Source organism: Garra rufa, chromosome 21 (genome assembly GCF_049309525.1).
Source record: "Garra rufa chromosome 21, GarRuf1.0, whole genome shotgun sequence".
NCBI classification, from domain to species: domain Eukaryota; kingdom Metazoa; phylum Chordata; class Actinopteri; order Cypriniformes; family Cyprinidae; genus Garra; species Garra rufa.
This window is the reverse complement of record NC_133381.1, coordinates 13,663,841-13,689,760: the sequence shown is the minus strand read 5'-3', so window position 1 is coordinate 13,689,760 and position 25,920 is coordinate 13,663,841. Positions and strand designations below refer to the sequence as shown.

At 36.4% G+C, this 25,920-nt stretch overlaps 1 protein-coding gene across 1 annotated transcript in view; it reads right to left on the bottom strand.

Annotated features, from left to right (window-relative positions):
* sptlc2a (serine palmitoyltransferase, long chain base subunit 2a) overlaps positions 1-25,602 on the bottom strand; it is a 32,107-nt gene extending 6,505 nt beyond the window's left edge. The window contains exons 1-9 of the mRNA XM_073826550.1: positions 25,393-25,602; positions 22,790-22,984; positions 20,905-21,059; positions 20,510-20,658; positions 18,491-18,615; positions 17,452-17,545; positions 16,535-16,640; positions 16,133-16,352; positions 14,071-14,197 (exon numbers count right to left, since the gene is read on the bottom strand). Of these exons, the coding sequence (XP_073682651.1) occupies positions 14,071-14,197; positions 16,133-16,352; positions 16,535-16,640; positions 17,452-17,545; positions 18,491-18,615; positions 20,510-20,658; positions 20,905-21,059; positions 22,790-22,984; positions 25,393-25,515 (1,294 nt within the window). The 5' untranslated portion in view covers positions 25,516-25,602. The remainder of the gene's footprint in view (positions 1-14,070; positions 14,198-16,132; positions 16,353-16,534; positions 16,641-17,451; positions 17,546-18,490; positions 18,616-20,509; positions 20,659-20,904; positions 21,060-22,789; positions 22,985-25,392) is intronic.
* Positions 25,603-25,920: the final 318 nt, after the last annotated feature.

Here is a 25,920-nt window from a genome sequence, read left to right as displayed (position 1 = left end):
GAGGAATTTCCTGCTCTGTGACAATGTCTCACCCCGGTGTCATCCAGACGCCAAAAAATCTAGCAATTGTCATGCTTGCCGTGCCTGCAGGGCGACACAACTACAAGGTCCCGAAAAGTCGCTGTGCTGTTATGACTTGACATTTTGCCTTTTACTGGTTTTGCAAAACAAGGGTCATAAAGAATGTGGGGATCCCAAGGTTGAACAGTTCGGCCTGGGGTATATGACGGGGCTATTGAGGTTCCATCTGATGAGCCCTTGTGAAAGGAGACTTGACTGGCTGTGAAACTGGACTCCTTCCTCAATCCCCCAATGTAAATTGGCCACTGACAGATAAAGCAGGTTCCACGAGTCATGACCGGGTCAGCCGCTCAGTGGTAAGGAAATTAAGCTTGGCCAATATGTAACGTTAAACACACTGGAAGCCCAGTTACGCTTCTGGAGATTCCCATCGGTTCCTTGCCCAAATAAAGCAGCACTACTACAAATGCTATAAAGGTATCGGAAGTGTTGGAGGTATCGGAATAACTAGTTACATGTAATGGAATTATGTAAACTACAAAATAAATGTAACTATAATCTGTTACAGTTACTGAGACAAAAATGTGTAATTGAATTACAGTTACTTATGAAAATGTTAACGATTACAAAAAGGGTCGCATCTGAATATTTTCACATGCATACAGATCTGGTTGATTTCTTTCCAAAATTGCACAGATTGTTCTGATGAGACACCAATGTTTCAGGAGTTGGACACGTTTATTCGTTTTACATTATAGACTCTATATTTTAAATCAACTGTTTTTTTATTCCAGGAAATTGTTAGATGCCAATGTTTCTTATTCATTTTTTTATTTTATATATTTTTAGATAATATAAATGATATAAATATAAATATATACACACGTAAATATTTTCAAAATATATACTGTATGTGTGTGTCTTCATATATACATAATAAATATAGACAGTACATACACACACTGTAAAAAGATTTCACTAGTTTCAACTTAAAAACTTAAGTTCAGCAGCTGCCTTAAAGTTTTAAAGGTTGTATCAGCGATTTCTAGCCTAAAGCATAAAGTGCCAATTTCAGCTGACCTTTCATCACGATCCGCTCGCTGCCTGCCCCATAAATTGTCTGTGAAAAAAACGCGTCTCTCTGGTCAGCCTAGGGTCCGAGATATGCCAAAAAAACAATCGGCACTACCAACCTTTCCACAGATAAACAAACAGTGTTCCAACCAATCAGCGTCAGGGGTTTGGTGTTGTGGACTTTCGCTCCGCCTCCCTCACATCCCTGCACCAGTAGGAAAGTCCACAACACCAAACCCCTGACGCTGATTGGTTGGAACACAGTTTGTTTATCTGTGCAATAGTTGATAGCGCCGATTGTTTTTTTGGCATGTCTCGGACCCTAGGCTGACCAGAGAGACGCGTTTTTTTCACAGACAATTTATGGGGCAGGCAGCGAGCGGATCGTGAAGAAAGCTCAGCTGAAATTGACACTTTATGTTTTAGGCTAGAAATCGCTGATACAACCTTTAAGTTAAATCAACTTAAAACTACAGGTCATTTCAACTCACGACAATAAAATTAGTTAAAATGACTTGTACTTTTAACTTAAACTTAAAGGCCCGGTTTCACAGACAGGGCTTAGACTAAGCCAGGATTAGCAGATAGTTCAATTAGGATATTTAAGTAATTTTTATAAACATGCTTAGAAAAAAACATTACTGTTGTGCATCTTGAGACAAAACAAAGGCACCGACATATTTTTAGATCAGTCAATGCAAGTTTCTTTCAGTTGAAACAGCTCAGACTTACATTTTAGTCTGGGACTAGGCTTAAGCTTTGTCTGTGAAACCGGGGGAAAATGTTAAGGCAGCTGCTGAACTTAAAAACCTAAGTCGAAACTGGTGACATCTTTTTACAGTGCATATATAAAGAAAAACATTTATATTGGATGCGATTAATCACAATTAATCGTTTGAACAGCACTATTATTAAACTAGATCTTACGATTTTAAATGTGTTTAACCTCAGAACGATCTCAAAGTAAAAAAAGGTGCTAAAGTCTGATTTTGTGGTGGCTGTGCTTTAAAATTCATTTGTTATAATCTTATATAATATTCACGTGATGAAGGATTTTGAAAAGTCTGGGTAATTAGGGTTAAGTATTGTAAGGTTAAACTTGCCTGCTTCAAATGTTTCAACATTATTAATTTAGAAAATAAAATAGAAATTAAAATTTAGAAAAGTAATCAAATGTAATCAGTTAGATTACCTTAATAAAGTATTTTAAATAAATGTTTAGACTGTTTATTACATTTTAAACAGGGTAACTTGTGAACTGTAACTTATCACATTTCCAAAGTAATTTTCCCAACATTGGGTATCGGTATGGGCAAGTACCAAACATAAAAGTAATGTATCGTTACATGCAAGTGAGAATCGTTCTGGAAAAAATGGCATTGTACAACATACAGTCCCATTTAAAAGACTGAGCTAAGTATGATTTTTTTTTTTTGGAGAAAGTAATATTCTTATTCAGGAATGTGGAATTTAATTTTTAATTTTTTTTTAAGTACCTTCTATTAATCAAAGAAACCTGACATTTTTGAATATAATTTTTAACATTTTCTTGAGCATCAAACCAGCATATGTGGCCCTGTACCACAATAAATTTTTTTTATATATTTATATTTATACATCATCTGAAAGCTGAATAAATAAGCTTTCCATTGATGTATGGTTTGTTAGAATAGGACAATATTTTGAAAGAAATCTAGAAAAAACTATAATTTTGACCCATACAATGTATTTTTGGCTAATGCTACTTAAGACTGGTTAGAAGCTCCTGAATTTCTGTCTGGTTTCATTTTTAAAAAAAGATGCCAAAATTAAGCATAAACATACAATCAGATACAACCATAAAGATACTATCAAAAATACAATCAGATAACCAAAATGTATATTTCATTACTTAACAGCGTACATTCCAACAGCAGCTTCAAAAAGCTGAATCACTCAGAAAGATGAGTTAAACTGTGACTATTATGTTTGACAGCCCTAAAAATTGAGGAACCTGTAGAGGTTCTAATGAATGGCTACAGAGAACTAAAACAGCTCAGGTGAACAATTCTATGAAAATGAGCATCTGAAAGCAATAGCCATTAGCGGAAGTTCAAGCTGCACAACTTGAGATAGCAAGCAAGGGCCGTAGGGCCTTGGGGGAGGGCGAGTGCACTGAGGTGGAGCTCGAGTCTCCAAAGTAAATCTTTCTAGGGTACCTTTTCAACAGCTAGTTTCACAATGCACACCCCCGCTAACTTCTTCCAGACCCAAAGCTAAAGGATCTGGAGCAAGAGAGAGGCAGCGAAAGGGACCAAAAGAGCTTCCAGATGTGGGGACTGTTTCCCTTTTTTGAACCGCCAGTTCCTCCTTACTTCCTTTTCATCTGAAGGGAGGGGATAAGTAAAAGCACCAGGAGTTGAGGGCGGCTGACGTGCCGAAAGCCTCCTCGCCCCTTACGAGGACCTCTCTGGAGAAGGGCAACAGGAAGCAAAGTAGCTCCTTCCAGGCTCAAATCTGTGGCCTCAATCATTCATGGGATGCAATGGCACTCACTAGCTAGCAGCTGTACTGATGCTGAAGTTCAAGTCAGCGGAAAGCGAACAGGGGATTTTACACCCGTTTATAGGTTGATTCATTTCACAGTCATCCACATTCACTCCTCTGATCAGTAACATCACTTTTCCTTCATTCAAGAATTCAAGAGACGTTTTACATTAACACTACCGTTCAAAAGTTTCCGAGTTTTTTTAAAGACACTTTTTTTTCAGCATTGCTAACAATAAAAAATGTTTCTTGAGCACAGAATCAGCATATTAGAAGTTCACTTCCAGAACAAAAATTTACAGATAATTTACTCAACATCTTGTCATCCAAGATGTTCATGTCTTTCTTTCTTCAGTCGTAAAGAAATAGGCTTTTTTGAGGAAAACATTTCAGGATTTCTCTTCATATAGTGGACTTCTATGGTGCCTGCGAGTGTGAACTTCCAAAATGCAGTTTAAATGCAGCTTCAAAGGGCTCTAAATGACCCCATTCGAGGAATACGGGTCTTACCTAGAAAAATGATTGGTTACTTTCTAAAAAAAAAACTGACAACTAATATACTTATTAACCTCACATGCTCGTTTTGTCTAGCTCTGCATCAACTCTGTGTATTCCGGTTCAAGACAGTAAGGGTATGTCAAAAAACTCCCATCTCATTTTCTCCACCAACTTCAAAATCACCAAACATTGCTGCAGTGTTTACAATGTAAACATGCAAATAAGATCAAATGCCATTCACAAAAAAAAAGGTTAAACAGCGACGTAGGGAGATTTTGAAGTTGGAGGAGAAAGACGAGCTAGATAAGATGAGCGTTTGAGGTTAAAAAGTATATAATTTGTCTTTTTTTTGTGTGTTTTGCTAGATAAGACCGTTCTTCCTAAGCTGGGGCCATTTAGAGCCCTTTGAAGCTGCATTTAAACTGCATTTTAGAAGTTCAAATTCGTGGGCACCATAGAAGTCCACTATATGGAGTGAAATCCTAAAATGTTTTCCTCGAAAAACAATTTCTTTACGACTGTAGAAAGACCACACTCTCGTGAACGCATGTGCGACAGTTAACAGACGCTAGAGATTATGGAGATTACAAGTTTAAATATGGATATTTTTCTTACACAAATGCATCAATGCACTTCAGAAGGCCTTTATTAACCCCCTGGAGCCATGTGGAGTACTTTTTATGATGGATGGATGCACTTTTTTGGACTTCAAAATCTTAACAGCTATTCAATGCTATTATAAAGCTTGGAAGAGCCAAGACATTTTTAAATAACTCCTACTGTATTTGTCTAAAAAGAAGTCAGTCATATACATCTAGGATGGCTTAAGTGCAAGTAAATCATGGGGTTATTTTAATTTATGGCTGAACTATCCCTTTAAAAGCAAAATTTTGAGTCCAACGACAAATCGTTAACATCATTATGCTACCTTTTCTCCGTTGCAATGTGTTTGACACAGATATGTGTATTTGTATTCATACTCACTCACTGCAAAAATGAAACAACTCGCATGAGTAAGTGTAATGTGCAAGGGAACAACCCCTCAAGTGTATTAAACAAGTGCACCTGACAGAACAAATGTCATGAAATTGTTTATTTTGTTCAGCAACCATCCTCTTATTTTTTCCCCTCCATAGATAAGTGTTTTTTCGCTACGGCAAAGTGAATGTACTGATAGAGTTTCAACAGGCGCCATGCAAAGGTCCTACAGACCTCAGTCAGTTTAAACGCAATATTGACTTTCACACTGACAAAAATAAAGCTGTTAAAGGATTAGTTCACTTCCAGAACAAAAATGTATAGATAATTTACTGACCCCCTTCTCCTCCAAGATGTTCATGCCTTTCTTTCTTCAGTCGTAAAGAAATGTTGTTCTTTTGAGGAAAACATTTCAGGAATGTTCTTCTTCTTCATATAGTGGCTTCTATGGTGCCCGTGAGTTTGAACTTCCAAAAAGTTTTAATGCAGCTTCAAAGTGCTCTAAATGATCCCAGCCGAGGAATCTAGCGAAACAACCGTTCATTTTCTTAAATAAATTATTATTTATACACTTTTTAACCCCAAATGCTCATCTTGTCGAGCTCTGCAACAGTTAGGGTATGTCGAAAAACTCTGAACTCATTTTCTCCAACTTCAAAATCGTCCTACATCAGTGCAAAAGTACCGACCCAGTGTTAAAGTGACCGTGCAAAGAAAATCAAATGCCCTTTACAAAAAAAGGTAAAACAGCTATGTAGGAAGATTTTGATGACCAGATGCATGCACACTGCAGAGCTACACAATATGAGCATTTGGGGTTAAAAAGTGTATAAATATTAATTTAAGAAAATGACCAATCGCTTTGCTAGATAAGACGCCTCTTCCTCGGCTGGGATCATTTAGAGCCATTTGAAGCTGCATTTAAACTGCATTTTGGGCGGTTAAACTCGCGAGAACCACAGAAATCCACTATATGGAGAACATTCCTGAAATGTTTTCCTCAAAAAAAAAAAATAATTCTTTACGACTGAAAAGAGAAAGACATGAACATCTAGTATGACAAGGATAAGGAAAACTCAATGGCACGCACTGGTTAAAAGTCCTAAATCCCAAAATTTTCACAGCTCACAACTTGTCAAAAAATAAATGTAATGCTACCCTGATTAACGTATATAAATCAATGGAAATCCATTGTTGATTTTTTCATTAACAAACACGTGTTGCATCTCTAGTCATCGATTAATGCTAGGTCTGTTGGTTTGAAATACTTGCCCAACAATGTAAGTGTCAAAGAAACAGAAGCACATCACATCTGGAATAACAATCCATTACCCTGCTCTAAGGGGGGTGTGGGTAAACACATTCTTACACCTAAAACATGTGTATCTGCCCTCTCTCGCAGAGCAAGTCAACACCTCGAGACAAAGATGAATGTCCAGTGTTTGTCAAGTCCGCCTGTGTGTACAGAGAAGTAACAATGAGATCAGGTAGTTAGATAAAAATGCCAGCTTGGGTAACTACTGTGATTTACGAGGTGAAATCTTTCGAATTCTCAAATTTTTGGTGCATTTTCCCTTGAGAATAAGCAAGGCCAGGAATATTTCTTATCTGCATGTTTGTGTGGGGACGCCAGGAGTTTTGGATGGTTTAAAAGCCAGATCTGATTGAAAGAAAACTTTATTTCCCTTCAGGCCAAGGACACGTAGGACTGTGAAACCACTAGACTGTGAAAGCATCTGCATCTGTATTCAGAAACAATAAATGAATTGAAAATGTAGGCCAGTCCAGGACAAACTTCACTTAACTGAAAACAAAAATGACTTGATGAGTTTTTAATTGGCTTGCTTTCTGGTAAAAATGTCTAAAAAATCTTTAAAACAAGATAATATTTTATGCACTGTTGCTTCAAGTAATTTTAAGAGTTGTTTTAATAGACTGTATTTGCACTGACAGACTTTTTTCCGCTTGTTTTTAACTTCATACTTTAAAAAAAAAGGGGAAAAACTGCCAGTGCAATTAAATAGAATACAATTATATTAAATATTAAAAAGACACTCTAAAAACAAGTCTTAATATTGCATGCAGTGTTGCTTCTCAGCTTGATTTGTGGATTATTAGATATTTTAACTGAAAAATGTGACCCTGGAATACAAAACCAGTCCTGTCCAGTCAAGTGTTGCTTTTTTTTTATTTTATACATTTATATATCTGAAAGCTGAATAAATAAGCTTTCTTTTGGTGTATGGTTTGTTAGGACAAAGTAAATTCTAAATTAAGAAAATCACCTTCAAAGTTGTCCAAATGAAGTTCTTAGCAATGCATATTACTAATCAAAAATTAGGTTTTGATATATTTATGGTTGGAAATTTACAAAATATCTTCATGGAACATAATCTTATGGCATAAAAGAAAAAATTGATAACTTTGACAAATACAATATATTTTTGGCTACTGCTACAAATATACCTGTGCTACTCAAGATTGGTTTTGTAGTCCAGGGTTTCAAATATGGAATAACTAGAATTTTTTTTTTTTGCAGTGTGCGTGGAGGTCAAATGTAAACGAATCACTAGATGAAATCAACACTTTATAATAAAATGAACTCTACATAACACTCATCCTGATGATGAAATCATCTACACTGACTAAAATTGCCCAAGTACAGTGAACCGCCAAGTATGATATCCAAAACTAACTTGGCAAATGAAGTAAGTAGGTGTCAAATTGCCTTCAAGAACTATTGAAACAATTTAATATTGCAAGCTATAAAACTGGGATTGAAATCCTTGTTTTGACACAACAGAAATAAAACAACACATTACGAAGGAACATAAATTGTAAACCTGGCAGTAAATGAATGCTGGAGGCAATTTGTTCAGAGTGAAGTCACTTGTCAAATCAATACAGTGCTGCAGGCTTCAAATCAAACATGCGGGTAAAACAGATCAACTGTGGCTAGAGTGGGATGCAAAAAGCGAGAAAGAAAGGACCAAAGAAAGCAAGGACGAATAAGTTTCAGTTCCTGTGGGGATACACAGGATGTCTCCTAGTTGACCTTTGCTTGATTAGTTTTCTTTGTGCATCAACCCCCAACAAACCCACACAAACACTCTGATTGTTCGGGTCCACCTTTGTTCTCACTCTTGGATGCTCCAATATCAGTTAATCTACAATAAATGTCATCGGTTAATCAGTAACCTGTTATTACTTCGTGCAACCAAATGCTCAAAGTGCATTCAAATGCGGTCACATAGCAAATCTTTGTAGTTTTGGATAAATACTGAATTCATATGAAAGAGAATAAAGAGCATGTGAAGAATGCAAAACTTTGAACTATTTTTGGATCATTACTCATCAAAGCTCGGTAAATATTGGTCACAGACGTGGAGATGTACTTTAAATTTCAGCAAGCTGACTACTCTACTACTAAAAACTAGGGCTGTCACTAACAATTATTTTGGTAATCGAATAATAGGTTGATTATTCTGACGATTAATCGAGTAATAGGAAATGATTTTGTTTGTAGTAATAAAAATAGATCTAAGCAAACAATAGCCTTTAAAATCATTTAAATACATATATAATAGCAATGAGGCACAATAATTAGTTCAAATAAAGTATCAAAAGAAAGTAATCATATGGTTTTATTGAACAACACGGTTAAAATACATACTATATTATAAACATTTGTAATTTCTTAAATATTTGAACATTTAAATGTGTAAACAGAGCTTTTTTTACGCTTCAAATTCTCACTGATGCTCTAGAAGGAAACACGATGCATTAAGAGCTGGGGGTGAAAACTTTTTAAACTTGAAGATCAGGGTAAATTTAACTTATTTTGTCTTCTGGGACACATGCAAGTATCTTCTGCAGCTTCTGAAAGGCAGTACTATATGACCAAAATACGATATTTAGGCAAAATAAGACAAATCTACACATATGTGACCCTGGACCACAAAACCAGTCATAAGTGTAAATTTGTCGAAATTGAGACTCTTACGTCATCTGAAAGCTGAGTAAATAAGCTTTCCATTGATATATTGTTTGTTAAAATAGAACAATGTTTGTCTGAGATTAGGGCTGGGCGATATGGCTGAAAACTATATCACGATATCAGTGTTTCATATCGGTCGATATCGATAATTATTGATATTTTTATGACCCATTTAAAATAAGGACCAGGAGAAAAATATATTACACTCAAGCATTTTTATTTTAAACTTAACCTGCCTCTGATCATAATCCCCTCAGTTATTAAGACAGAAATGTCAACAACCATGGAAAACTCAAATAATTAAAATGTAAACATAAGTCACAATATACACTTAATTATCTCTTAATCCTCAATTCAAACCCCATTCATTGTCGATGAAGTGAATGGTCGAGCTAATGTATGGCCCAGAAGTACGGCTTGACCACAGGTCAGAGGTTGTTGCAAAGTACTTGGCTGATAATATTTATTTCTGCACAGATTGCTGGTTGCCAGTAGCCAACATTACTTCTTTCCCGGTACTTTAGCCTATACTTTGTGTAATAACAAAAATATTTATTTAAGTGAAAAATTAAGTCCAAAACTTTCAACATTTTGAACAATAGGGCCCTACAATCTTTTTTTTTTTTTTCAGAAATTCTTGTATTAATTTTTCTGATAATCAAATGAAAACAAAATCACTGATTTATTTTTAAAAATAAAAATAAATTGAGCTTTACTGTTAAAATTAATACATAGAAGAAAAATTATATTCAGTTAAAAAAAGGTTTAATAATAATAGTATTTTTTCAACAATTAGGTGGTGACTCTTTATTTTATTTTTTATCATATATATTGTTTTATGTAAATTATTTAAATGTGAACATATAAACACCTACATTATACTGTACAAAGTAATACAAGACTAATATTGTTCTGTTACACGTTAAACCGCACTTTTATTTTGACAGGTTGCTGTGAAGTTTCAGTGTGTAATACAGTATGAATGATGCTAGTTTCACTAATGAAACGGTAAAAGTGACAAAAAGTGACACTCACAGCAGCTTTGGAGATGTATTTATTGGAGTTTGTCTGTTCATGTGAGATGCAAAGGCCAAAAATTAGCGGGAGCGTCACGTGTGCAGTATGCGAGTAGTGAAAATAAAACGTGTTTTCACAGACACTAGTCCATATCGCGATCTGAATTAATTAACAGACCAACTTTTGATTTATTGGTCCAAAAATCGACGAATTCCGCGGCATTCCGCCCTATAGTAAAGTCCGTTTTTATGAATGGAGTCCGCGATCCCGTCTGTGAGGAGACATTGTAAACGCGCGATCATGTAGAGACAGAAATCAAATGCCGTCGTGTGAATAATATTAATAACATAAGGCTATTTAGTTTGTTTAATACAACAACATGGACCCGTTCTGTAGGAAAGATAACCTTAAAGTGCCCCTATTATGCCTTTTCAAATATGATATTTCATGTAGTGTGTCATGTAGCTGTATGTGAACATAAACTATCTGCAAAGTTGTGACGCCGACAGTGCACTATAAATAAAGTTTTTGTCTATCAAAAAAAAGAGTCGGCTCACATTCGCCTAAACGAGTCGTCAGCAATTCGAATCTTTTTTCTGTAACGGCCACACGTCACGAGCTACACATTTGCGTAATGTCCGCCCACATTCAATTTCGCGAACAACTTGCCCGCCCACAAACAGCAGGCCTACCATTTTCACGTGGATTACATCATGTCAAGAAGACGCCCTGCGCTGTGACAGCCTGTGAGAGTGAATTTGTTTTATATGATGAAACTATCAGTGGTTAACATTAATTTTTTCAACACCTCAGCAGTCCAATGCCAATCTTGTGTTGTGTTCGCGTCATTTTACTGATGACTGCTTTTCTAATCTTGGGGAGTAATGTTACAACGCGAGATTCACCAAACGCTTGGTTTTAAAAAATGGATCAGTGCCCAGTTTATTTGGACCGGCTTGCTCCTCTGAACTTCTACCTGTAAGTATGATTAATAATTGTATTTTCTAGCGATCGTTCAAAATACGTCTTTGTGTACGTTATGGTGTGTAACAACCCCGCACATGTCTTGGTAAGCGGCTAACTTGCGTTTCTGTAGTTCTGTTGTTCAGCTGTGAGTGCAATGTAGTCTAAAAAGTCTTGTGATTGATGCAGCTTGACTGTCTGTCTGCCTTATTAGTTTAAGTAATGATAATGATAAACGATGGCTTAACGCAGTGTTATGGATTGTACAGTGTTGAAGTTCACAATGTAGAGGTGTGCCCGGTTCGCTTACAAAAGCAAATTGCAAACACTGTCCACAGTTAACACATGACACCCACTGAGAAACGTCCTGCTCCAGTCGTGCTTGCAAAACAGTTTCTTGTCGATGTGACACTTCAACCGTTTCATCGTCAGACTCCGGCTCGAATTGATAGGGTAAAATCGAGGCTATCTTTTCTATGCATTAACAGGTCTCCGCAGCTGTCATTCAGTTATGCCAATGGGCGTTTCGTTTTGCGCTGTAGCGGTAGACCAATCCAAAAGGACTGCACCATCTGACCAATCACAGCAGTGAGGGCTCACGGAAAGGAGGGGTTTAGAGAGACTGATTCTTCGAACTGCTTCACACGAGTCGTTTACGAATCATTTAGAAACGGGGTAAAAATAAATCTAATTTTGGAGAAAACTAAAGTGTTTTTTGAACTTGCATACATGTAAACCTGTTTTAAGAGACTATTACAACAATATTAACTACCTTTAAAATGGCATAATAGGGGCACTTTAACTTCTATTGTGATCTGGCGCTATGAACTGAACGTTAAAGGGGGGCTGGGCGGACTGACGTAGAATACAAAATATCGAACGTTTTATCGAACACATTTTTTATTGATATCGATCTTTTGTCTATCGCGATATATATCGTTATCGTTTTATCGCCCAGCCCTATCTGAGATACAACTATTTGAAAACCTGGAATCTGAGGGTGCAAAAACATCTGAATATTGAGAAAATCGCCTTAAAAGTTGTCCAACTTTTAAGTCAAGTTTTTATATATTTATGGTAGAAAATTTACAAAATATCTTCATGGAACATGATCTTTACTTAATATGCTAAAGATTTTTGGCATAAAAGAAAAATCGATAATTTTGACCCATACAATGTATTTTTGGCTATTGCTACAAATATACCCGTGCTACTTAAGACTGGTTTTGTGGTCCAGGGTCACATATGTTCAAAAGTTTACACCCCCGGCTCTTTATGCATAGTTTTTCCTTCCGAAGCATTAGTGAGCGTTTGAACCTTCTGTAATAGTTGCAAACGAGTCTCTCGGTTGTCCTCAGTATGAAAAATAGATCTCAAAATCATACAATCATTGTTGGAAAGGGTTCAAATACACAAAAATGCTGAAAAACCAAATAATTTGTGAGACCTGAAGAATTTTTCTGTAGAACAGCTGGACAGGACAAACAAGGAACTCAAAATAGAGACTGAAACACTAAAACATTAAAACATTGGCTTTGTATAAATAATTGCATCTGTTCTTGAAAACAGAAATTATTATTTTAATGCCAGACGAGAGCTGGACCATTCAATAGGTCAAGAGTTTAGAGCTTTTTCACATCAACGTGGGATACTGTTGAAAGTCAGGAAGTCCATTAGCAAGTGAAGGAGAAGAGAAAAGTCGCTGGGAGACAGCAAGATGTCCTCAGGAGACATCTTTAAGGATGATAGAAACAATAAGTCTTTGAAAAGAGAAGAAAATAGCCTTTAGCCAAGCAAAGTTATACTCATATTAGTCATATTGAGCACTTCACCTGGACCCGACGGACTGGTAGAGGCTGTTTGTTGTAGCTGCCAGCGTTGATTGAGTGGCAGGGGGGAAAACAGGCGGTTTGGTGGGTCTAACCAAAGGGCCAGATCACACTAGTTACGTGGGTAATTGTTAACACATTTCAGAGGTTTAAACTTTGAGCTAAATATTTTACCTGGACGGAGTCTGTGTACAGCTGTTGAACTAATCAGTCTCATTTCATGAGCGCTGGGAAATTGTATGAAGAAAAATCTCACATCGACAGATCTTTTTCCCCCCCCTCGGCTCACTTCAAAGTGATCCTTGAGAAACACTTATTTCAATTTCTGGGCCAAGTTTATCCAGAGCGCACAGAGCAAACAAACTTAAAGATTGTATTTTCACAGTGAAATAAAACAGCCAATAAAGCAAAGACAAGAACAATGGAGTTGACGAAGTAAAGGGACGCTTTTCAGTCAATGATGTGCAGATGAGAACAGGAAATTACAAACGGAGGAAGACGGGACTGTTTACTGTACGGCTGATTGCCAGACGGCAAAAACACACATCGTGATTGAAGGATGGGCGGAATTTGCCAAGCCCAACACTCTTGGCCTGTAGTGACTTTGTGACACAACGTTGTTTGAAATGTTTGGCATTTTGATCTGTATCTATGCCACATGATTTATCTACTACGGCACTTTATTGGAAAAAAAAAAAAAAAAAAAAAAACATCCGGCAGGTAAATAAGTGTAAAAACGTAATGCAAAGCAGCTTCAAAATGCTGAAGACCATCTATGGTACATCATTGCAAGCTGATTACCTATTTTTGGGTCAATCCTGCCACCTTGTGGTGCACTCAACAACACACAGTTGACATTTTCTTGGCTGAAAATTAAAATTCTGTCTTTTTTGTCTGTGTAATTAATCTCTTTCTCTTCCTCACAGAAAGCTATTGTATGGCTTCATGAAACTTGAACACAAGTCATGCGGAAAATTTGTCTGGTTCTTTTTTCCTCATTCATTAGGAAAAAAATGATAAACAGCCACTATATTATTCAAAATATTTTCTTCTGTGTTCCATGGATGAAATAAGATAATATGGTTTTGGAACAGAATGAGGGTAAGTAAATGAAGGCGTAAAAAAAAAGTAAGAAAAATAAAGTAGGTAAAATAAAGTAAAACTCACCTATTGTCGTTCCATCCAACCCCATAATGCACTTCATAGAAGTGATGATTTGCTCCACGACAGGAAGCGACATAGAGGTGGCATAAATTGCACTGTGAGAGTGACTTCGCAGGTAGTCTATCAAATCCTAAATAATGAAAAACAAGATGTTTCATAATGACCAAATATTTTGTGGGCTTTGTACATCAGATAAACTGAGTTTTACAAATGACGGAAATTATACACTATCATTCAAAACATAGCACTTTATTTATTTATTAAAAGAAATTATTATTATTATTATTATTATTTTTTTTAGAAAGGATGCATTAAAGTACTTGTACACACATAAAAACACACACAGATATAAATCAGAACAACTAATTTCAACAATGACACTAATGAGAAAATATTTTTGAATACCAATTTAGCAAATTCAAATGATTTCGGAAGGATTCCTGTGAGTTTAGACTTTTTAAGAGTAATGGCATTTACGTTTTTTTTTAGCTTTGCCATCAGGAATAAATTACAATTTAAAATATATTAAAATAGAAAACAGTTATTTTAAACTGTAAATTGTAATAAATAACTAAATAAAATTATAATAATATTTATATAATATAAATATAATTAACATTATACGATGTGTGACCTAAATATTTTACAAAATCACCTTTAAAGTTGTCCAAATTAAGTTCTTAGCAATGCATATTACTAAATCAAAAAATTAAGTGTTGACATACAGTGAGAAAAAAATGATTTGATCCCCTGCTGATTTTGTACGTTTGCCCACTGATGGAGAAATGATCAGTTTACAGGGACAAGATTGTAGACTTACACAAGGCTGGAATGGGCTACAAGACCATCACCAAGCAGCTTAGTGAGAAGGTGACAACAGTTGGTGCGATTATTCGCAAATCGAAAAAACACAAAATAACTTTCAATCTCCCTCAGTCTGGGGCTCCATGCAAGATCTCACCTTGTGGAGTTTCAATGATCATGAGAATGGTGAGGAATCAGCCCAGAACTACAAGGGAGGATCTTGTCAATGATTTTAAGGCAGCTAGGACTATAGTCACCAAGAAAACAATTGGTAACACACTACGCTGTGAAGGACTGAAATCCTGCAGCACCCGCAAGGTCCCCCTCCTCAAGGAGACACATGTACAGGCCCATCTGAAGTTTCCCAATGAACATCTAAACGATTCAGAGGAGAACTGGGTGAAAGTGTTGTGGCCAGATGAGACCAAAATCGAGCTCTCAACATCTCAACTTGCCGTGTTTGGAGGAGGAGGAATGCTGCCTATGACCCAATGAACACCATCCCCACTGCCAAACATGGAGGTGGAAACATTATGCTTTGAGGGTGTTTTTCTGCTAAGGGGACAGAACAACTACAACGCATCACAGGGAAGATGGACGGGCCGTGTAACGTCAAATTTTGGGTAAGAGCTTCCTTCCCTCAGCCAGGGCATTGAAAATGGGTGAATTGTTAATCCAGCATTGCAATGACCCAAAACACACAGCCAAGGCATCAAAAGAATGGTTCAAGAAGAAGCACATTAAGGTCCTGGAGTGGCCTAACCCTACAGAAAATCTGTGGAGGTAGCTGAAGGTTCGAGTTGCCAAACGTCAGCCTCGAAACCTTAATGACTAGGAGAGGATCTGCAAAGAGGAGTGGGACAAAGTCCATCCTGAGATGTGTGCAAACCTGGTGGAAAACTACAAGAAATGTCTGACCTCTGTGCTTGCCAACAAGGGTTTTGCCACCAAGTACTATGTCAAGTTTTGCGAAGGGGTCAAATAATGATTTCACTCAATAACTTTTTTGAAATGCATTTTTCTGGATTTTTTGTTGTTATTCTGTCTCTCATAGTTCAAATAAAGCTACCATTAAAATTATAGACTGACCATTTTTTTGTCAGTGGGCAAACGTACAAAATCAGCAGGGGATCAAAAAATTTTTCCCTCACTGTAATTTTGACAGCACTAATAAAAATATAAAGACAACATACATGTATAACAACAACTGTTATTGGTAAATATTTTTTTTCAATTACAAATAGGCACTTGAACTTCATACCTTCCTCCCTCCTATGTATCCACCAGCAGCGCCGAAGCTCTTTGTGAAGGTGCCCATCAAGACGTCTACATCTTTGGGGTCCAGTCCAAAATACTCCACCACCCCTCGACCGCTAGGTCCTAACGCCCCGATACTGTGAGCCTCGTCCAGATAAAGATAGGCCTTGTACTTCTTTTTCAGGGCTATAACTTCTGGCAGCCGTATGATGGAGCCCTCCATACTGAGTTAAAAACAGGTTAGAGTACATTAAACTTTGAAATGTGTGGCAATTCATTTAACAGTTTAACTGTCAAGAATGCAGCAAAGTACATGTGATAACATGTCTTGAGAAAGCCACAGGAGTAGAGAATAGACATTTGCAATCACGAAATGCATTCCAGGAAAATGAGAGAGTTTAATCACCTGTAGATGCCCTCCACAAGAATGAGGATTTTCTTCCAGGGTCGATGTGTTCTAGGCTGGCCATGAACGATTGCGTCTCTGAGCAACTTCTCCAGGCTCTGCATATCTGCATTTAAGCAAATAAAATGTTTAACCATGTTTAACCCAGAGTAAAATAACTACATTTGATCCAAAGGCTTGTCTTCATTTAAAAAAATGAAGATTAAATGGTGTGATATTGGTGACATAAGCTACTAATAAAGTGGTTTTCATTCATCGGCCATATCAAAACTATGTGGTATTCTGGAGTCATAGTTTAGTAAAATGTTGCCTGTGTCCTTGGTCATGATTTAAGAAAGCACAGCACATAAATTCATTACAAAGTGTCAGAGCAAGAACTGCTTCAAGAGCTTCAGTAATAAGTAATCAGAATGCTGCTGAAGTTTCCCCAAGCCTCTACAATCTGACTCAAGGGTTTCAAGGACCATTACCTATTCACCTCAAGTTTATTCATTTAGAAGCTCATTTCTTAATCACCTGACAGTCATCTGTCCAAATTGGCAATTTAAATGATCCATTTAGAGTAACACAGCTGAAATGCGATGGAGAGCTGACCTTTCCAGTGATACATTTTGTATTCATAGTGTTTGACTGGACATTAACCAAAATGGCATTCAGAAACAAGTCTGAAAACAATCCAGACTACAAATAAGTAAACTTCAGGACTTTAAGATCAAGATTTGAACATGGGTCAAGGTCTGTCAATCTTCCACTCGAACAGTTGCAGCGTCATGGGTTATGCTTTGTGTGCACTGGAGCTGCACCAAAAGTTAATTCTTTAGCTTGTGGTGTCAACAGCTGGGAACTAGGACTGAGGGTGTTGAGATATATAGATAGTGATGATATGATAAGACATGTGCCTGTCAGTGCAAACTCACTATTGTGTTTAAAGACCCGGATGGTGGAGCCGGACAGCCGGGCTCCCAGTACCAGAGAGGCATGGTTCAACTCATCACTTAGAATCAGACATCCCTACAAACAGGAAAAACTGTGTCAGGTCACTGTAAGAAAATGCATTTACTTCATCTAAAATACATTTTTAAATATTATTTATATATATATATATATATATATATATATATATATATATATTTTTTTTTTTTTTTTTTTTTTTTTTTTAAATGTAATTTATTTCTGTGATGGGAAAGCTGGATTTTCAGCAGTCATTATGAGTTTTTATCCCACTATTCTGACTTTATAACTTGCAATTGTGAGGTTATATCACACAACTCTAAGAAAAAGTCATAAACTCAGAGTCCAGACTGTTTTCTTGCAAATGTGAGTTTATATCTCACTCTTCTGACATTACAACTCACAATTGAGTTAATATCACAATTCGAATTGATTTCAGGGGGACTTTAAAGCTTTTTTTGCTGCGTCTTTTGTCTCTGTTATTTTAACGCTTGCCTTTCACAATGCTCATCCTTTGAAATCAGTTTCGATCACGTAAATCTGGAAAGTCAGGCGTTTTAGTGCTAAATCACTAGATCTCTCTTGAACTGCAACAGGAAGTGAAGTTGGGAAATCTCTGTGGTGCACTTGCAGCTAGGCACATGTTTCCTGTGGCGATTTTGTGCCTTATCAAGTGCATTCCATTGTGAGAGCTGCACAAACTGTTTGAGTTGGAACCGGTGGTCTATCTATACCATTACAGTAATCTCCTCCCTTTGCACTGGTGATAAAACGTTACATATCCACCCAGTGTGCTTAAACCAACAAAGAAAAATATTCACACACCAGAAACTCATGTATTATTTAAACAAGCACTGACAGGTCAAGAAGGGATCCGCCTGTGCTGACACTCCTATAAATTTTAGGAGTTGCCAGGGTGGTTCATCACAACAAGAGATAGGGACAGAAAAGTTGGCAAAGCAGGAGAAAGATAGAGAGGAAGCCAAATGGTCTAGCACTTCAAACCTTGCCAGCTAATGCAGGAATGTTCATGGAGTTGGTTGCAAATCCCATCCCGAAAGCCATAGCTGACTCCACTCCTAGGAATGAAGCCGCCAGTTTCTCCAACTCTTCATGCCTGTCGAGGTTGCCTAAGCGAAACATAAATAAATCAACTAATGCAAGCAAACACTCACTGACTGTAAACGGTAGCTAGAGAACCAACACCTGTGTGTATTTCGAAAGCAAAGTCATCCTAGAAAGCTCCAACATTAGTCCATATAATAACTAGATTCAAAGACTGCATTAAGTAAGAATTGACTATTTTCTAAATGCATGTTATTGACTGTTTTGTGAGCTTTGTGCATTTATGTTTAACTTTTAAAGGTGATATATAAAAATCGTGCTATAATTGGGTCCCCACTGCATGTACCAACCCAGAAAACTTGAAAAAGAACAACCCAGTAACTTTGTTTTGGTAAGCCTTTCTCTGCAAGCTTGTAAAAAAAAACTAACCGCTCAGATTTCGCTCCCCCTGTGACTTGGAAGGGGATCTTATTATAATATTACCGCCCCTTAATATGCACGTTTTCACCCACGGCGCCATCATTCTGTTTTCGCAAGCGACATGGCGAAAGTTTGAGCAAAGCATGCAGAACAATATTTCCCAGCCTCAGAGGAGACAAGAAGGCAGTGGATTTATTGATTTATTTACTGTATATTTTACGCTTCTGCCACACAGATCTCATATAAACATGCGATTTCTTTCCCAGCTGCTTATATAACTGACTGTTTTTGTAACTAGTGGGTTTTTAACATTAGCTTGTGTGTATTTGACAGTTTAAGCGCAATAAGACATGAAAGAGAACTTAGTTTAGCACTCACATGCTGTGTGAGAGCCGCTTTCTGTGCGCGTGCTTCGGATGTATGCGCTCAAAAAACCCTATCAGAAGTCTAAAGTGATATGGCTTAAAATGCATGATTTCAACACGATAGACATGACAATCAAAACCAAACAGATATGTTTTGGCAGAGTATCTGAGGTATGAGCTGTAAAGACAGCCCTATTCTGGAAAAGGGGGTGGGGAGCAGCAGCTCATTTGCATTTAAAGAGGCATGCACGAATACAGTGTGTTTCTGCTTCTACTTAAAATCGGCATTTTCAAAATGATATAATAAATGATCTGTGGGGTATTTTGAGCTGAAACTTCAGACACATTCTGGGAATACCTAAGACTTATATTACATATCGTAAAATGGGGCATAATTTAGTAGTTCTTCTTTAAAAAAATTCTTAATCAAAATAACTGAACCATTCAGTGAAAACGGAAGGCTTCTTTTCTTCTCCAATTATTTAAACCCCGTCCCTTTCTTACAATCAACAGGAACCTCACATTTAACTGATCTGCCTCCATCCAAACAACAACCAATAGACAGAACCAAGTCTCCCACCCTAAATTTTTCTTATTTTTTGGTAATCCGTTATATTTTGATGTAGGTCACAATACAGAAAAAAAAAATATCGGTCACAACTTGTTTAATCGCAAAACATCTAGTATTTTTAGTCAAAGCTCTTTAATTAGCACATTTAGCTTTAGCTGCTAGACAGTTTACCTGCTATCTGTTTATCTCAAACAGTAAACTAGCCCTAAACAAGTTTTTGCACTCCACTGCACTGTTTTTTTTTTTTCCAGTGTTTTCTGTTAACATAAGGTAGACGGACGTGTTTAACCATTGCGATTGTGTCTTTGTAAAACACAGCATTTAAATAAAAAAAAAAAAAAAAAGATCTTGCGTTTATTATTTCTTTCCACTATAATTCAACTATTATCTTCTCTTGTGGACTAGATGTAAATCATCTGAAAAATGTGAAATATCTTATTCAGATCAGTACTAAATAAACAATAACATGCATTTTGTATGATCCTTCTTATTTTAGTAAAATAATTAACATTTGACAGATTCTGAAAAGGGGATGTAAACTTTTGACCTCAAATGTTTGTCCCAATATTTCCTGAAAAGCAACAGTAACTAATAAGTGCTCACCCATTTCCTGTCTAGTGCTGGCCACGCCCACCCCAAATTTCACCGTCACCTCTCCCGCCGCTGTGGCACAGGCGCCTGTGTTCTCTGCAAAGCCCAGATAATTATACGAGCCAAGGTTTATCACATCCTTCACCACTCGCCCAGTGTACCTGAAAAAGCACAATACACTTGCGTAAGATTTCTTCTGAGCCAAAACTAATCCTTGACGACCCTAGACTGGATTGTAAGTCTCATACAAGCTCATATTTCAGGTTATAATCAAGTCCTTTCACTAGCAGCTTGAAAGTGACCTTGATATTATAATCATTAGATTAATGCAGCTCACATCTTGGGAGGTAAAACAGTCAAAGATGTGGTGTTTTTTCCCCTGTTCAGGTCCAAGACAGCCTACTTACTCAAAGGTCCAGTTGTAATCATTGGAACTGCGCTCAACAAGGTCAAATGTGGCCCCAGGAACACTGCAAATGGGCCTGTTCCAGCTGTCCCGAATCCTCATGTATAAATTCCTTGTGTAGAAATTCTCAAAGTCCTGATAAAGTGGAACAAAGTCCTGGAGAAAGAAACAAAAACAGATTCACATTTTTTCCAGTTGTTCTGTATCCAGTATTTTAGAAATAACAATATCCATAAAAGGCATGTAGCAAAACAAAACGTAACCTTTCAGTGCCCTAAAGTACTTTACAGTAACGGTAAACTGCACAATATCCTTCCTCTGACTAAATAGCCTCTTCCTCTCAAACGTACACCAGCAAGTTACCATAATGCTTTGCACAGATACAATTTTGGGAGAGTCAAAGAAAAAACATGGAACCTAAACAATGTTTTCAAGCATATGAGTTTAAGCATATTGAGTTTTAAAAACAACTTAAATTTTTTGTAATTCAATTTTTAAAAATGTTCCTTATAACATAAAAATGCAAGTGGTTTATTTGACAGTAAACCACTTTATTGATAATAAAAAGTTTCCATCTCTAGATTAAAAATGTTACCCTAGTACCGTTCAAAGGTCAAAGGAGAAATCTGAAAGAAATCAGCCACTGAGGGCGATATCACTTTTTTTTAAGGCCATAAACGATTGTACATTGCACTTTTTTTTTTTTTTTTTTTTTGTGCAAATACGTGATATTTGTAACATATGATATAACTCCTCATTCTGAACAACAGCTTGTAGAACCACTGCTGTCAATAAAATTGTTTGTTAAATGATTGAGAACATGTAAAAAACATACATTTGCGAACACTGCATTACAATTCTCTGGACTCTGTAGGTCAATCATTTTCAAAAAAATGTTTACATTTATACTTTAGGAAGCTATAACAGGGTCGTTTAGAAAAGCGGCCTGTCCAAATTGACTTAAAATCCTATAAAGTCAAAAGAAAAACTCAAAACTTCCCAAAACCTGGTGAGCACATGCGACAGGTGATTCTAAACAAGTCATAAAAGTTCATCATATTTCTACGGCAAATTACCTGTATTTTTCTATTTTTTTCAATGATTTAAGGCCTTTCCACATTTAGCATGAAAAAGCGAAATGAACATCGCACGCAATGACGTGCTGGAATAAAACAAGATTCCTATGAGTGCTTCCACCGCGAACATTCACGCACCGAAAAAGCGAAGATTTTTTAAAAACCAGTCCAACAATTTTTTTTCAGTTTCGCAAAGCGAAAACACGGCCGTCCAATAAGATTTGAACATTACATCACGTGCCCGGAGCAACTGCTGTTGTACAAAAAGGACGCTGTTTTCGAAAACTAGTGTAAACTAACACAGAAGAAGAGTATTTCGAGAGAGAAGAGGATGTGCTCGTTATCATTGCATCTGAGAACCGATGGTTATTCTCAAATGTTCTTAATATAATTTCTATTCATTCTCCACTGAATTATATGATCTGGAGGAGAACACTGTCCTTTTTTCTTCCATGTGCGCGAGTGTTATACGAGTCAGAGCGTGTTCACTCTCTAGATCTTCCATATTAAAAAAAATGTATTAAAACACTTTTCTACTGTTCTACACATGAAATATGAAAGCAAACAGACATAGGATTGTTTTATTATATTATATATTATATTATATACATGATATATTTTCTTTATCTGTTTTGTATGCAGCTCATGGTATTTTTATAACAATATTGGCTTAAATGTCTTAAAGTGCTTGAACCTTGGTAATAGTTGCTTGGAGCTATATTTGAAAATGTATTTCATTCCAGCTGAATAAAAACTTTGAACAGTGTATATATTTGTTTTTTCCCACCATGCACACATGACAATGTTTACCTTCTGCTCCTCCCTTTCTCTGGCTATGTGGCATTTTTCAATTTTCCACTCCCTCATGAAATCCCGCAGATATCCAAAGATGGTGAGGATGCCGTAGCCCATGTACGTGAGCACGGCAACCAGCATGGGAGTCTCCTCAAAGGACTCAATATACGGCCTGCTGTAAAGTTCTCCATTGCATGCAGCATTGTAAACCTGTAAAGCAGAACCCATTAAAACACTGTAGTCATGGTACCATCACATTGTGGTTACTGATTACAAGTTGTGTAAAATTCAAACATTTGCAGTTTAGAAGTACTATTGGCAAGCTTTATTCATTGATACTTTTGCAAAAGTGAGAACTTAAACAGTTTCAAAGTTTGGTAACCAAACTCATAGTAACCAAAGGATCAGGCAAAAGTTTTAGGACCAAACAGATAAAGTAGTTCATTCAAAACCCTGTGATTTGCAGGCACATGTGACTAGTCATGCTCTACTAACAAATACCATGGAGTCTAGCAACAGTGACATCCACGTGAGCTGCCACCAGCTCCAAGACAGCAGCACAACTTTGCATTCAGTTGCGAGGCGGAAAGCACCTTCCAGGAAGAGTCTTTTGAAAAAATACGTGATAACAGATTTTCAAAACTTAGATGTCTGTGATATACTATTGAAGGCTGTTGGTAAACATTACAATGGAAAGTGAATCAAAAGAAGTTGAAAAAGCAGATATGGCTTTACAAGAAAGTTTAGTTGAATAAACAAAGGAGCTGTGACAATAACAAACTATATCTCGGAACAGATGAAGCTGACTGATCTCCCACTCAAAACACTTAGAGTACACAAGGCACATGACAGAAATTCCTAGAGCTTTAACTCGAATCATGAGTTGCTTACAATCACCCGCACAAGACACTGGTATGAGATCAAGATCTTGACCTGTCTTCCTCAGTGCATTTAGCTATTTAGATCCATTGATGGATTTATTATCTACAAACTTAAACATAATGACATATAGATGGTAATATTAATATTTACATATTAATATTATTTTTTAAAAATCAAATACAGATTAAAACGGCAAATTATGTGTTACTAAAATCCAGTTTATTTAATACATGGAGTAATCAAAAATAAAAGTAGAAATTTATTATCTACACAGTCAAAAGTTTTTGAACAGTAAGATTTTTCATGCTTTTTAAAGAAGTCTCTTCCGCTCACTAAGCCTGCATTTATTTGATCCAAAATACAGCAAAAATACAAATAAAAAGCGTTTGTAACAAACACACACTATACCATTCAAAAGCTTGGAGTCAGCATTTATATTTTTTGGAAAGAAATTATAAAAATTAATACTTTTATTTAGCAAGGATGCTTTAAATTGATCAAAAGTCATGATAAAGACAATTATAACGTTACAAATGATTTTGATTTCAGATAAAAGCCATGTTTCTGAACTTACTAGTCATCAAAAAAACCTCAGCTGTTTTAAACATAATAATAATAATAATAATAATAATAATAATTGTTTTTTGAGCAGCAAATCAGAATATTAGAACATTTTCTGAAGGATCACGTGACTGGTAATAATGCTAAAAATTCAGCTTTGAAAACACAGGAATAAATTACAATTTAAAATATATTTAAATAGAAAACAGTTATTTTAAATAGTAAAAATATTTCAAATTTTACTGTTGTACTTTGAACAAATAAATACAGGCTTGGTGAGCAGAAGAGACTTTAATGTAAAAAAAAACTTTTGAATGGTAGTGTATATCTATAGATTTATTTATACAACTATAACTTCAAATAAAATATACTACTATACATTTCCATTTATTAGTATTTTCAGAACTATAAATAAAATCTGCATACAGATTATAATGATAAAACTGAAAATTACTGAAACTACTACACTGTTTTATACAGAACAATACATATAAACTTAGAATACAACTATATAGATCAATTTTCTATAACTTTAAATTAAATACACTAATGTGCGCAAAATATTCACAAAAACTCGATACTACTAGAATAACTAAATATAAATCTATATATTAGAGGGAATAACTATAACTAAGGACAAAAGGGCTAGTTGTCACTTTTAATCCAGTGAATTTTTATCCAATTCCTCAAGGTTGGTTTATATTTAAAAGTCCTTGAAGTCAAAGTTGTTAAGACTGTTAAGACACGAACATCTTGACTTGTTTTCAATGCATTTGACTTGCATTAATGCAAATGCAGCATGAGGTTGCACATTAACTTTCTGCTTCAACAAACATAGTTTGTCCACACGAGTTTTCACTTATGGCAACATCACATTAGCCACATCATCATATTTTTAATGCTAAAATGGCCAGGGCACATAAAACGATATTACCAGGATACAGTCCACACCTCTTCTGACTGTCAAAGTTTACTTTTCCACATGTGACCGTGCCATAAACAGTGAAACTGCATGTCATGCACTAACTGAGCACAATCCTGGCAGACACAGCATTGAGAACAGCTGCTGTGTGTTGCCATGCATCATTATTCTCATCGTACAACAAACTGCACAAGCAAATATGAAATAATAGCCATGCATGATTCAAAGATCTCAATGCATGATGTGGCCTCACCTTCTCCTGCTGCTTTTGATACTGATGATGGTGATGATGGCTCTTCACCATTCCATTTCTTCCTGGCTTCACACCATTCGCTGCATGACAATCCTCATTTTTATTCCCCGCGCTCTCAGTCATACTTATCTAAGACTAAACACATGCAATCAAAAGCATGAAGACGAAAAAATGGAAATGAGTCGGTGATCAGGGCGACGCGCGTCACCGCTACCCCGAAGCCCACAAGAGACAAACCTGAAATTCCAGCCTCTGCATACCGGAAATCAACGCCCCGTTAGTCGCACCAACCAATCAGAGCGCAGAGTTGTGATATTGGGCGTAGTTTGTATAGCAAAGGGCGTGTCCCTCCGTGCACTTCTCCTGCTGGGAGAAATGAACTTTAGTTACCTTTGTGTGTTTCACCTGTCTGGCTCTGCATAACTCGAATACTTGTCTGATGCTTGAAGCTGCAAATGATATCAGATCAATTATAAAATGTGAACAAGGTAAGATAATATGTTTGGGTTCGGCAGGCAAACAATAGCA